The sequence below is a fragment of the Oratosquilla oratoria genome, chromosome 23 (genome assembly GCF_046742065.1).
Source record: "Oratosquilla oratoria isolate Oo_2021 chromosome 23, ASM4674206v1, whole genome shotgun sequence".
NCBI lineage: Eukaryota > Metazoa > Arthropoda > Malacostraca > Stomatopoda > Squillidae > Oratosquilla > Oratosquilla oratoria.
This window is the reverse complement of record NC_134799.1, coordinates 21,644,462-21,657,386: the sequence shown is the minus strand read 5'-3', so window position 1 is coordinate 21,657,386 and position 12,925 is coordinate 21,644,462. Positions and strand designations below refer to the sequence as shown.

The 12,925-nt window shown below is 41.0% G+C and overlaps 1 protein-coding gene across 4 annotated transcripts in view; it reads right to left on the bottom strand.

Moving 5' to 3' along the window:
• The window catches only part of mtgo (miles to go), a 340,195-nt gene that overhangs the window by 11,210 nt on the left and 316,060 nt on the right, over nucleotides 1–12,925 (bottom strand). For 3 of the 4 annotated variants that reach the window (XM_076206850.1, XM_076206853.1, XM_076206852.1), the window contains 12 exons: nucleotides 9,340–9,472; nucleotides 8,754–8,894; nucleotides 7,750–7,850; nucleotides 7,268–7,455; nucleotides 6,799–6,930; nucleotides 6,485–6,664; nucleotides 5,746–5,992; nucleotides 5,413–5,617; nucleotides 2,188–2,406; nucleotides 1,072–1,189; nucleotides 709–931; nucleotides 34–179 (listed from right to left, as the gene is read on the bottom strand). In XM_076206850.1, the coding sequence (XP_076062965.1) occupies nucleotides 34–179; nucleotides 709–931; nucleotides 1,072–1,189; nucleotides 2,188–2,406; nucleotides 5,413–5,617; nucleotides 5,746–5,992; nucleotides 6,485–6,664; nucleotides 6,799–6,930; nucleotides 7,268–7,455; nucleotides 7,750–7,850; nucleotides 8,754–8,894; nucleotides 9,340–9,472 (2,033 nt within the window). Of the gene's footprint in view, nucleotides 1–33; nucleotides 180–708; nucleotides 932–1,071; nucleotides 1,190–2,187; nucleotides 2,407–5,412; nucleotides 5,618–5,745; nucleotides 5,993–6,484; nucleotides 6,665–6,798; nucleotides 6,931–7,267; nucleotides 7,456–7,749; nucleotides 7,851–8,753; nucleotides 8,895–9,339; nucleotides 9,473–11,302; nucleotides 11,991–12,925 lie in introns of those variants that run through there. The other variant, XM_076206851.1, reaches the window with a different exon arrangement.

The following is a 12,925-nucleotide window of genomic DNA, read 5'->3' as shown; positions in this document are numbered from 1 at the left end:
GAGATAGAGAGGGGGGGGGGAATCACAACCAACCTGAAAGCATATGTAGTTGCAGGATTAAGATTTCTGACTTCTGCAGTTGTGCTGTGCCCAGTATGTGCCGTACTGAAAGCAAGGTCTGACTCCATGTCTCCACACGTAGAGGAGGATTCTGAAGATTCCGCATGAGGACAAGACACCTGAAAAGATTACATATTCAATCGTTTCTCCCTAATTTAAAATTTTATTGTTTACCCTAACACTAAAATAGAGCATTGTTGTCTTCTCAATTTTTTTTTTCTTTTTCGGACTTTAACAAATGAATGGGACCAATGTGGTGGTCCTGCTAAATGGACAGAAGACCTGCCAATTTTCAAACAATACCCTCACCTCCACCAGAGGATGCAGCCCTGAGGATATGGCTCTGGACTGGATCCAAGATATCTATCAACTTTAGTCTGACACTTTTCCATATATGGAGAGCTGACCTGACATCTATCAACTGCTCTCCTCTCCCTATCTCATTCAGCCAGGGACATGGAAACAGTCCTGCACCAATACAACAATTCAAAGTTTCTCCCCAGAGACATCTGTGGAAGGTCTCCAAGGACTGTTGCCAACTGCTGTGGGGCTGCAGGTTTTGTTTTTCAATCTGTCAAACTTGAGGCAACAAGTGAACATTTCCTGGTGGTTTACGATAAAAACATTGGTTCGATTTGCAAGACTTACCTCAGCCACTTGTACAGTGTACTGTTCGATGCCAGCACCATTATTGATAGGTTCCTCCCAAGCCACATGGACTGTGTGAGGGGCTCTACATGTCAATTGGGGTGTGTGAGGAGCATCAGGGGGCCCTGCACCACTCACTACTTCCAGTGGTTCAGACCAAGCACCAGCACCTATTCGATTGACAGCTCGGACCAGGAATATATAGGGTCTACCAGGTAATAAACTGGAAAGAGAAAGGCAAGTTTAAAATCAGTATTTCTCATCAAGCTGCTGCTGCTGAATTACAATTTGCTAACTTGTTTTTGTAACAAGTTTGGACATTTTTGTAAACACTTTTATGAAATTTAAAATAACCCATCTCACCTTGCAACAGTGCATTCCGTGTCTCTTCCACAATACACCTGCCTCCTTTCATTATCTGGCGAGGTCATATCAATCTCAAACTGTGTCACCTGAGCTCCACCATCATATTCAGGAGAGCCTGGGGAATAAGAATTAGTAAACATAAATAAGGGCAAAGGCAGAAGATAGGGGTGAATGGAGAATGACTGTATATGGAAGATATTGTGCTGAATGGGAGTGGATGGGGGATGGGGGGGTTAGAGAGTCATTATGTGTGAATGATATTTTGACAGTCTGAAGGGTTTTCTCCCTTCTTTAATGTTTTTGTATAAGGTGATGGAGAGGTGTGCGTGTGTGTGTGCTGATTAAATGAAGTGGCCTTGCCATGGATGTGCTGTGTTTTGCTGCATTCCTTCTGACCTAGGACAAATGGCAAGATGCAGGGATGACCCGTCATCCATAAGGAGTCAAGATGAGATGGATGGAGGGGTGGTGGATAGGAGCAGAATTATGCCTTTTGACTTTGGCTACCTCCCTGGTAAGGGGGAGAGTCTTTGGTATATGTATGTATATATATTGCATATTTCAAAGGCCAAGTTGCACCCCCTTATAAATGTATGTATGTATGTGTGTGTGTGTCAAAGTGCACATAAACATGCATGTGCACACAAACACCATGCATATAAACCCATTTCACACGTATCACCATCCCAACCTCAGCATCTCATGGATGAAGTGTCATCCCTTCACCTTGCCACACTGCTTGGTCGAGGGCAATGCAGCAAGGCACAGCATTACCCCATCTACCCAACTAACTTTTGGTTTTCCTTTGAACTTTCTTTTTCCTTCCCATCTCACCACCAAAGGGATGCAGGATCACCGTCCCCCATTGTACTGTCTGGGCCAAAGGTTACATAGCTAGGCATTTTGTGCCGATCGATTGATTTAAGTCATGAAGCACTGAATTAATTGTAAGGGATGCCGAGGCCAAAAAAGGTAAAGAAACACTGCTAAAACTTCAAAGTCTTGTAAAAACAACAATTTAGTTTAATGTCGCAAAACTCCCCCCAATCAAGAGGATAGATAAAACATAAAAAATGTACTTCAAAATATGGTCACTCTGCCATAGAAACTCACCCCATCTCAGCTGCAATGTGGAAGCCTTGGGTTTGCCCACTAGTTTAGGAGCTTGGCACTGTGTGGGACAAACTGCTTCTGTGCAAAGTGTTGCCACAGAACTCCAGTCACTAGCACCACCACTACTTGATCCATTGACACGTACATGATAACTGGTGCCAGGCTTCAGGTTTTGGCATTCACACTCACAGAGCTCACCAGTATAAACGCACACAAACCCTGTGGAGAAAATGTATACCTTGGTTAGTATTCTTTCAAATTCTGCAATGGAAAAAATATACAAATAAATAAATTAAAAATTATATATACCATGAGGTTTCTTCCCATTTCTATGGGAGGCAGTGAAGACATGCACCCATCTTCCATACATTTGATTCATTTTTAAAAAATATCTTGGCTCCTACTGGATGAAGGGCCATCCCTTCCCCAATCCCCTACTGCTTGGGTCAGAAGCAATGCAGCAAGACACAGCACCTTCACAGTAGGACCTGACAGCCAAAGCTGGTTTACCCAGATAATGTGACTAACTGGGGTGGAGTGTGAGGTTTGAAAAGAGTCTAGGCCTGTGGTTCTCAATCTGGAGGCCAAGTTAGGCATATTACAAAAATCTACTAAATATAAGATAATAATGATTGTCAACTTTGTAATAAAGCAAAGGGTTTCTCTTCATCAACATCTTATAATTTTATCTATCTTATTTCATTTTATCTTTCTTGGTGGGGTGAGATTTGGGAGAAAAAGGAAGGGGAGCCACACAAATGTTGAGAATTCATGAAGGGGGGTATACACATGAATAAAATACTATAATCTGTCAGTCAACTAATGGTTGCCTCAAGTTTCACTATGTGGATAACCCACAGCCCCACAATGGCTGGCAGCAGTCCATGAACCTCTTACACATCTCTCTAGGAAGAAACTTTAGACTGTTTTCTGTTGTATCAGTATGGAACCAATTCTATGTCACTGGTTGAAAGTGGTAGGGAATGAAGTATGGTTGTTGATGGTCAGCCACCCATGTGTACAAAAGTGAGAGAAATGCAGTTCAGATTAAAAGAGAGATCTTGGACTCAGCCCAGAGACTGAGTGCCAGCCCCTTGGGGCTGCACCTTCTGATGGAGGTGAGGGGGTAGACAGGTTCTGAAATTGGGAAACAGCTTTGCTGTCCATCTTGCAAAACCACTGCATCTAAGTACTGGTCACTTGTCTCTTTACATACATACATACATATACCAAAGGCTTTTCCCCCCTTACACGGGGGGGTAGCCAAAAAGAAAAAGGCATAGAAATCACTCCCACCCATTTCATTTCCCATATATTCCACTCCCCTCCACCCTCCTTCCTGTCTTGGCACCTCCTAGATGACGGGTCATCCCTGCATCTTGTCCACTGCCCTGGGTCAGAAGCAGTGTCGCAAGACACAGTACATCCACAGCAAGGCTGCTTCATAAATTCGGCGACCCCCCTTCTCCATCCCCTCATGCAGAAAAGGAGAAGACGGGGAGAAATCCCTTCGGGCTGTGTCAAATTTTTTCTCATACATACTTCCTCACCCCCCATCCCCACCCATTCACCCTCATGCATCACAGCCTCATCTATACACAACCCTTCTCCATTCACCCCTATCTTCTGTCCTCTCCCATCCTTCCTCTCTTTTGTAAAGCCCCTTTCGCCCCATCCATCTATCTCATCCTAGGATGCCCCCTCATATTCACTCCTTCCACCTCCGCCTTACACACTTCTTTTACTAATCTTTCTTCACTCATTCTTTCCATGTGTCCAAACCATCCTAATACTCTTTCATCAACCCTATCTCCCAGCTCCCTTTCCACCCGTTCTCCTCCTCACCTCCTCATTTCTCACTCTAGCCTAGTAACCCCTATCATACTTCTCAGGCATTTCATCTCAAACACATTCAAACTCCTTCTCTCTTCCTCTCTCATGTTCCATGTTTCTGCCCCGTACATTGCTGTTGGCACAGTCACTCCTTCATATAACCTCCTCTTAGCATCCATTCCCAGATGTCTATTTCTCATTACACTTTTTAATCCACCAAGGCATTTACTTGCTTCTCTCAATCTACATTCTACCTCCACCCCCACTCCTCCCTTTCCTGCCACATTTGCACCCAAGTATCCGAAACTATTCACTTCCTCCAGTTTCTCACCCTTAATGATCACTTCCAGCCTACTGTCTCACTCTCCCCTTGTACATCTCATCACCTTACTTTAGCCCACATTTATCTTCAGCTTCCTTCTTTCACACACCTTCTCAAACTCTGTCACTACCTTCCTCAATCCCTCCTCTGATCCTGCTACAGGCGCAGTGTCGTCAGCAAACAACAGCTGGCTCACCTCCCACTTTTCTCCATTTTCTTTAACCATCTCCAACCCCTGACCCACTACCCTTGCATTCACTTCTCGCACCACCCCATCCATGTAAAGATTGAACAGCCAGGGCAACATAACACACCCCTGACAAAGTCCCACCTTTACCTCAAACCATTCACTCTCTCCATTTCTAATCCTAACGCAAGCTCTATCACTCTCATAAAAACTCTTGACTGCTATACAGTTTCCATCAGAATCTTCATAGCAACTTCAAGTTTTAGACAGTGTTCATTTAACTTGATCCAACTACTCTACATTTTCACTCAAGCTTTAATAAAATACACACCTACATCATGCTTTCCCTTTCTCCACCCCCTCCCTTATCACTACCCCTAACTTATTTTCAACATCTCATTTCCCCAATCACATGCTAACATTGATAGCTGTGTATGTGTATTTACCTAATTATAATATACAGGAAAGTATCAATGCTTGTTGGGTCCCATCTCCCATTCCCTAATTTTCTAAAAAACCTAGGCTCAAATTTATGTATGGTTCTAACTTAATCTATTTTTTTTTATTTCCAATTATATTCAGATTTGAACTTGTGTATTGTTTGATCTTGGGCTATATCACCTAAACTATTCCACCTATTTATACATCTATGTAAAAGAACTGTACTTCTTCACATCCTTTCAAAATGTGGTCTTGATTTACTTCCATGACCTTTTAAAGTCCTCCCATATGTATGTCTGTGTGTGTGTCTGTGTGTGTGTCTGTCTGTGTGTGTGTGTGTGTGTGTGTGTGTGTGTGTGTATGCATTCCTTGGCTGGCTACCCCTTATAAGGGGGAAGAAACCTTTGGTATACAGATTAATAGACATGCTAATGTTACACACCTTCCCCATGATCCATTTCTGCCCTATAGACAGAAACAGGAGATCCACCATGATCCACAGGGGGGTTCCAGGTGATGACCAGACGTGTCGAATGAGGTCTCCCTTTCAATACGGGAATTGAAGGTGGCTTAGGACGGTCAGGAAGCGTTCGGTAGCAGGCGATATCCGAAAATGGGGATGTCCCTGCCTCGTTGTGTGTACAAAGCTGAAACAAGAAATCAAACATATATTCTGCATTTCATACAAATAAAACCTTGAATTCCATTTCCTTAAAGTTTATTTCTTCTTCTCTTTATAATTAATTTCCAATCATATTGAGGAAAAAAATATTACCCTAAACTTATAATCTGTATTTCTCCTCAAATCCCTGCAAACATATCTTGTCTCTCGGCCATCATACACAGGTCTGAATCCATAACCATTCAAGGCATCTTCCATTTGCAAGGTGAAAGACTCGTCCTGCTGCCGCCGGGTCCAAGTAAGAATAAGGGAGTTGATTCCAGGTTTCTCTAACCCTACTGGTTGAGGTTGGGAAGGGGGAGAGCCACTTGTACAGACCTCCGTTTCTTCACTGTACTCACTGCAAAGATAAAAACAGAAGTAAAGAAAAGAATGACACCTGTAATGAAGTTCTACACCAAAAAAATGGCAATGCATGAACAAAATAAATCAGAGAGAGAGAGAGAGGAGAGAGAGAGAGAGAGAAGAGAGAGAGAGAGAGAGAGAGAGAGAGGAGAGAGAGAGAGAGAGAGAGAGAGAGAGAGGAGAGAGAGAGAGGAGAGAGAGAGAGAGAGAGAGAGAGAGGAGAGAGAGAGAGAGAGAGAGAGAGAGAGAGAGAGAGGAGAGAGAGAGGAGAGAGGAGAGAGAGGAGAGAGAGGAGAGAGAGGAGAGACAGGAGAGAGAGGAGAGACAGGAGAGACAGGAGAGACAGGAGAGAGGAGAGAGAGAGAGAGGAGAGAGAGAGACAGGAGAGAGAGAGAGAGGAGAGAGAGACAGTGTGAGAGAGAGGGAGAGAGTAGCAGCTGTTACTGTTGGAGGAGGAGGCAATGATGATAAACAAGAATATTCTTACCTCTTCCCATGCTCATTGATAGCGAATAAGCGCACCCTGTAAGTTGTCTGGGGTTGAAGCTTGTTAACTGTATACTGTTTCCCTTTGCCTCTGAATACTTCTCGCCACTCGCTACCAACTGAACAAAGCTCCAAGCAATAAGCAGTAATTTTTGAACCGTTCTCTTTTGCAGCTGCCCATCTGCAAAATCAAGATTTGACATTCGTTTGAAATCACAGACTAAAAAAGATATTTCAATTATTTCTTTACATGCACACACAAATACAGATATAGGCTTGGTAATTACATATGCATGACAAAAATTCTTTACATACCTGAGCAAAATGTAGGACCTAGACTTATGAGCACATCGTGGAGGCGCTGGTGTGTCTGGTACTGTTGAAAGTGTGGTAAAGGTTTGGCTTTCTGTTGGTGTTCCCCTTACAGCATCTGTCACACACACCAAACTGAAGAAAATGGTTAACATTAGCATAGTGACCAAAAAATATAAAATGGGAAAACAATATGCCATAACATATGTATATACTAATCTATGTATATACAAATCAATTATTCAACCTGTTGCCCAGGTCTCTCCTGCAAAATACTCAGGGTCCCCAGGTAATCAGTAACAGCCACCAGATCAACCCACAAGTACCTCAAGGAAAATATATTATGCTGCTGTCTTGGTATGGCTTGAGTCGGGTAATGTAGGATGAGTCATCACCCTACAAGACAACCTCCCCAACACAATCACGCCTAACTATTTTTGATGAAAGGATTCAGACCTAAATCTATACTTACTGAACTTGATACTCTGTTGCAGGGCTCAATTTGTCCAATGTGATATCTGTGGTGGTGACCGTCGTGTTGTAGTTCCCATTTACGAAAACTTCATACCTCAAGTCACTAACACCATTTTCTCTTCCTTCTTCTTTCCATTCTGGGGCCGACCAATGTAATGTTGCACTTCTGGGTAATATCTTACTTATCTGTAAAATTCCCAAAACAAGAAATCAATTCTACTGGCCAGGTCCCTCTTACAGAAATAATGCTAATAACTGAAAGAGCATTAATAAATTATAGAAACTTCTGAAGAGCTGTAATGGCTGTGATTTAACTAAAGATGAAGTGTTTAGATAAAGTAGTCATTACAGCAGTGCGAGAAATGTGAAGGCAAAGCAGAAAAGGGGGAGGGGGAGAAAACAGACAAGGAGTCAAGATGGAAAGAAAGTGCCTAAATCAGAGGCATGACATCAAGGTTTGAATTTACAAATACAACTTACAGTGGGTGGTTTTATCTGTGGAAGTAACGTAGGTTCTACTTGACTATCTTCTTCATCTACATTTGAATTTTCCTCCTCTCCTGCCTTTTTCACAAGTAGTTCTGAAACAGGAAAGATTATGCATTAGTACATGATCCCTGAAGGGATTTCTCTCATCTGCTTCATAAATTTTGAACAAAGAAGGGGGCTTCCATATGACAGTGGTGGGAAGAAATCTGTTTCAGCTGTCAAGCCCTGTTGTATGGGAGCTTGGCTTTGCTACATTGCCCTTGACCCAAGCAGTGTGACAGGGGACACAGATGAATATGAGGAGCCAAGTTGGGAGAAGTTTAAAACAAGTTTTAATTTTGTACGAAGGTCTCTTGCTTTGATTCTATCCCTGTTCTTATATATTATATAATATACGAGAGAAAGGGAGAGAGAGAGAGAAAACTGTCTTTAGTATATATACAACTTGTTGCAAATAACCAGTATTTTTGTCCTTGAGGAGAACCAAAAAGATGGGGTCACAGAGGTGGTAAACAAGAGATTTAAGGGCAGCAGAAGTTAAAAGTGATCAGCATTCTTTTTCAAGTGGAGGAAAGCCTGCAAGACTGCTCCATAGGGGTGTACCTATGACCCTGAAACACTCCATATGAGAAAAAAGGACAGTAGAAAGAAGGGATAAAATCTACGAGTCCCAGCATTCTTCTCTAAGAGGAAATATCTCCAAACATGCAATTATGGGCAACTCTGGTCCATGGGTTTATCATTAAAGTATTAACTGCATACAACTTATACAGTCAATACTTCACACAGGGTACCCATTACAAAAAGTCATTATCTAAATGCCTCAGTATCAAGGAGATAATCTGAAGATATGGAGAAACACCTAATCAAAATCATCTCAGCATGGGATTACTGTCCAACTTCATGTCAGCTGGAAAAGAACACCAAGTTTGTTGCCATGCAGTGTTTGTCAAAGAATCCACCAGTAACTTGGTTCACAATACAACAATATTTACCTTTCTTAGGTGAATGTGGAGGCGTATTGTGCAAACTATTGCAGGTAGGTTTTTGATATCGCTGCTGCACCTTTGGCCGTGGTTTGTCATGCTGTTTCGCTCGATCAGGTTTATGGAAGTTGTGTGGTGGTGGTGGTGATGCTGTAAAACAAAAGAGAAAGTTCTAGAAAACATTCTAATATTAACCAATCAATCTATTGCCCTTGGTCTCTCTTCTGACATAATTATGTAATGAATGAAGGTATATATTCCTTGAGGTTTGGAGTCCCCCAACCACACCATGGTTTTCTTTCATGTCCTACTGAGGTTGTGTACACATAAATTGTTCAGTTTGATACCCTAGTTCTCTTGCAACTCCCCTATCCCACCCCCTGGAGATGCCACACATTCTAGGTGCTTTATTTTATTGGCAGTATAGTGCACTCAGTGCTTCAAGTTTCATCAAGATATTCAGTGAAGACTATGTAAAAACTAACATTATTGCCAATATTTAAGTGAATGTACAAAGTTGTTTCCCATTTTGTAATTTCTCTACCAATATACATATAATTTTCTTTGTCAATTTGGTAAGAATTAATCTACTTACTTTGGCTAAGAGGAGGTGACATATGTGGAGAAAATTGAGGTGGTGGTGGTTGATAGGTTGCCACATATCCTTGTGGAGGGGGTGGTGCTCCGTAGAACTGTGGAGGAGGCGTAGGCTGCCCTGCACTAGGACCCTGCAAGAATGATAACCAATTATCAATAACCCATACATACATTATATTTTTTTCCCTAATACACAAATTAGGAATTTTGATGGCCTCAACCTCTAAATGATGTTCAACACAAAAGGAAAGTACACAAACCCTGCCAACTTTATTGACCATTAAAAAAAAAAAAAAAAAATGAATTCACATAAAGAGTTTCAAATATGCTCTTAGGGATGGGGGAAAAAAAAAAGTGTGTGTGTGGATAAAATATTCATCTCAGGAAAACACTGGGTAGTGACGACCTTTAAATATTAAATTTACTTGTTAGTGTAACAAGTCATGTGGTGTCTGTATGGTAACATTCATATTGAAAAGACAAACTTTGAGGGGTATTACTTCAACTTCCCAAAGGCAAGATTTTTTAGTTAACAGACAGAAGGCAATGTGGTCACAGTTACCTAAATACCAGCAAAAATTTGCTAAGATAGTAGCCATAGTAAAACATTTTTTTTTTATAAATATATGGCTCTGTAGTATTCTACAGTATTTATTGCTTTACATGCAAGGTTAAAAAGTTACTCTTTGAGAGACCTCTTCACATTACTATTTTGAACATGTCAAAAATGTCTAATTTTACTCCCTGGAGTGTTCACTATAATGAATATGATTGTCAGTATTGCAGCAATAATTCACAGTAAATTATGAAGGGATCACTACTGCCACATAGGTAATATGCAATGTTTGATACATATCGCCAAACCTAAATTTGGAAAACTTCAATACTAACCTAACCAAATGTTTGGCTATCAACATGAAGTACTAAACATTAACATCTAACCTTTTTTCTACCAGAAAATACAGCTCAGATTACTTGCACCAACAGAAAAAGCTAAACCAAATGTTCTGCAGTTTTGGTACATATTCTGGCTGAATAAAAAAAAAAAAAAAAAAATTACCCATTTTCCATGCCTGTATCATTCTGTTATATAGTTTTTATTGATCAAGTCTCAGAATTTTTGGAAATCATGGCAATACATGTCTTAATTTTTCTAAATCAATCTTTGTATGTGCAAGGGTCAATCATGGGTATCTCACAGTAGTGGTCTAGCAAGACTGTCAGAGAGGATAGTCTCCCTGATACCTACTTATAAATCCCGTCAACACCCTCTCTCTAGAGGATATGACAATTCATCTCTAGCCCTGGCCAAAGATCTCCAACTCCATCTGTATATATTCCACCTTTACACAAATGAAGAACCCATTCAAAATTTGTAAACAACGCACAAGTCACAAGTGAGGACAATTTTTCATGTACAATACTGGATGAGTGGAACAATAATGGCTGATACAATAATATTTTAAAGGTCACAATAGACTTGATCACTAGTAGGCATATACAGGGATATTATACAAGCCAAATCAAACTTATCACCCTAGGCGAACCACCTCACTGTCTCACCGAGGCCTTGGTAAGCTACTATAAGACCTGACAACTGGTAATTGCTCCCCTACTACTAATTTAAGTCTGTGAAAGAAATCTTTCACACTAGTATGATACAGATGTCAAAAGCTTTTTCTAGAAGATCTATGGATAGGTTTAACAGCTACCTCAGAGCTGCAGGTTTGCAATTGGCCAAGCAGTTTAGTTTCACTACCATGTTTACAGACCTAGTGACATGCATGTGTGACATGGAGATTCTTTACATTACATGGCATGTCATGCCAATATATTTACTGTGATGCCAGTGAACCATATCTATACAGGATTGTCAAAATAGTTAATTGATTCTAATACATCAGGACCATTATCAATTATTTATGATCATTATTATAGTTAATACTTCAAACCCTACATACCGCAATACGAAAACTAAGAACTTCTCCATTTGCATTCCTAATTTTCAGGTGATGGATAACTTGTTGACTAGCTTGCATCGATGGGGGGGCGTCAGCTTTTGGTGCAGATTCTTCCTGTGGTAAATTAGCAGCAGCAGCGGCCGTCTGCCTTGTATTCTTTTGGGTAGCCTGTGCTGCTGCCGCCTCGATTTCTCCTCCATTGCTGTCACATTCGCCCGTGGGAGGGCTTCCTCCCGTGGATTCACGGGTCTCCATAGTTACTGAACAAACCTCTTGTGACGTCACAAGACCTGTGTTTACATTTCGATGTGTATACACCACGGTTCAATCTTGCATCACCTGCACTGTCGTGATACTGCTCAATGATTACTTTATGGTTCTGGCCAGACAGTAACTGCATCAAAGCACAAGAAAGTATCCGATGTCAAATCAACAAATCAAAACTACAATTACTTCCGACGCTTGATTTCAGCTTGGGTGACTGCCGCGTACTCGCACAGAATGCATGGAAACAGACTCTGTGCTCGTAGAATCGTTGAGTTCCTTCAAATGTCTATTCCAGTGCTTACCAATAACACTGCCGCAACTTTAACCGATACCACGATATACTGTCACACTAATCCACGATTAAAACCAGCTTGTCAACACACTTCTCTCTCGCCAGCTTGCCACCTTACACTGGTATTCCGATAACCCTTTCCAGTTTTCAGTTTTGCAAAATTTGACATTACTATCCAAATGTAAAACAAGTCTACAACTTCGTGCATCATCGATCTTCTTATACCTTGAAAAATAATAACAAAATCAAGAGTTCCTATATTCAACTTTTCTGAAATCTTTGACGATATATATGGTTTTGTATATTTTTGCTGCCAGCAATGCACTGGCAACTCCGTACAGAACGGGTACCAACATACGAACACACCACACTACCACGTCACCAGGAGCACAGGTGTCTGTACATCTGCAGACGAAAATCATCACGATAACTGCTTACAGATGCGAACATCATTACACGACAAAGACATTAATTTTACATATTTCTCAAAAGTGATTTCAGGTGGTTTGGCTAGTAATTTCTGTCGATATCGGTTCTTATCTAACTTTATGAGTTGGAGCTGACGTGTCGCCGAAGGCAGATTATGTTGATGAATGTAATGTCATGTGACCAATTATAAAACCAACAAAATCAGTTCATTCACGCTTAATAGATGTACAAGTTTTCATACAACAGATTATGAACAGAGAAATTACTATGATAACACATTGACGAGTGTGGGGTGGGGTGGAGATTAAAGCAAAATAAAAGAGGAAGCCAGTGGGTTACTACAACGATGCTCTTCTTAACGTATTGATTGTAACCGTATAACATGTTTTCCCCTACACCTATCGTCACTACAAACATGCAAACAGTGCTGTCTGACGTATAACTATCCACAACTCGACATAAATTTCACGAGACCCAGAATCCAACGTTTGCCCTATACAACCAAAATAGAAAAAAGAAGAGAAAAAGTGTCGTAGCTTACACCAAATGAATAGGGACGATCACAAACAAGAAGAATAAAGAAATCCACCCATAGAGAGGTTGGCCGGAAATATGCTTGCATACACCACAACCTC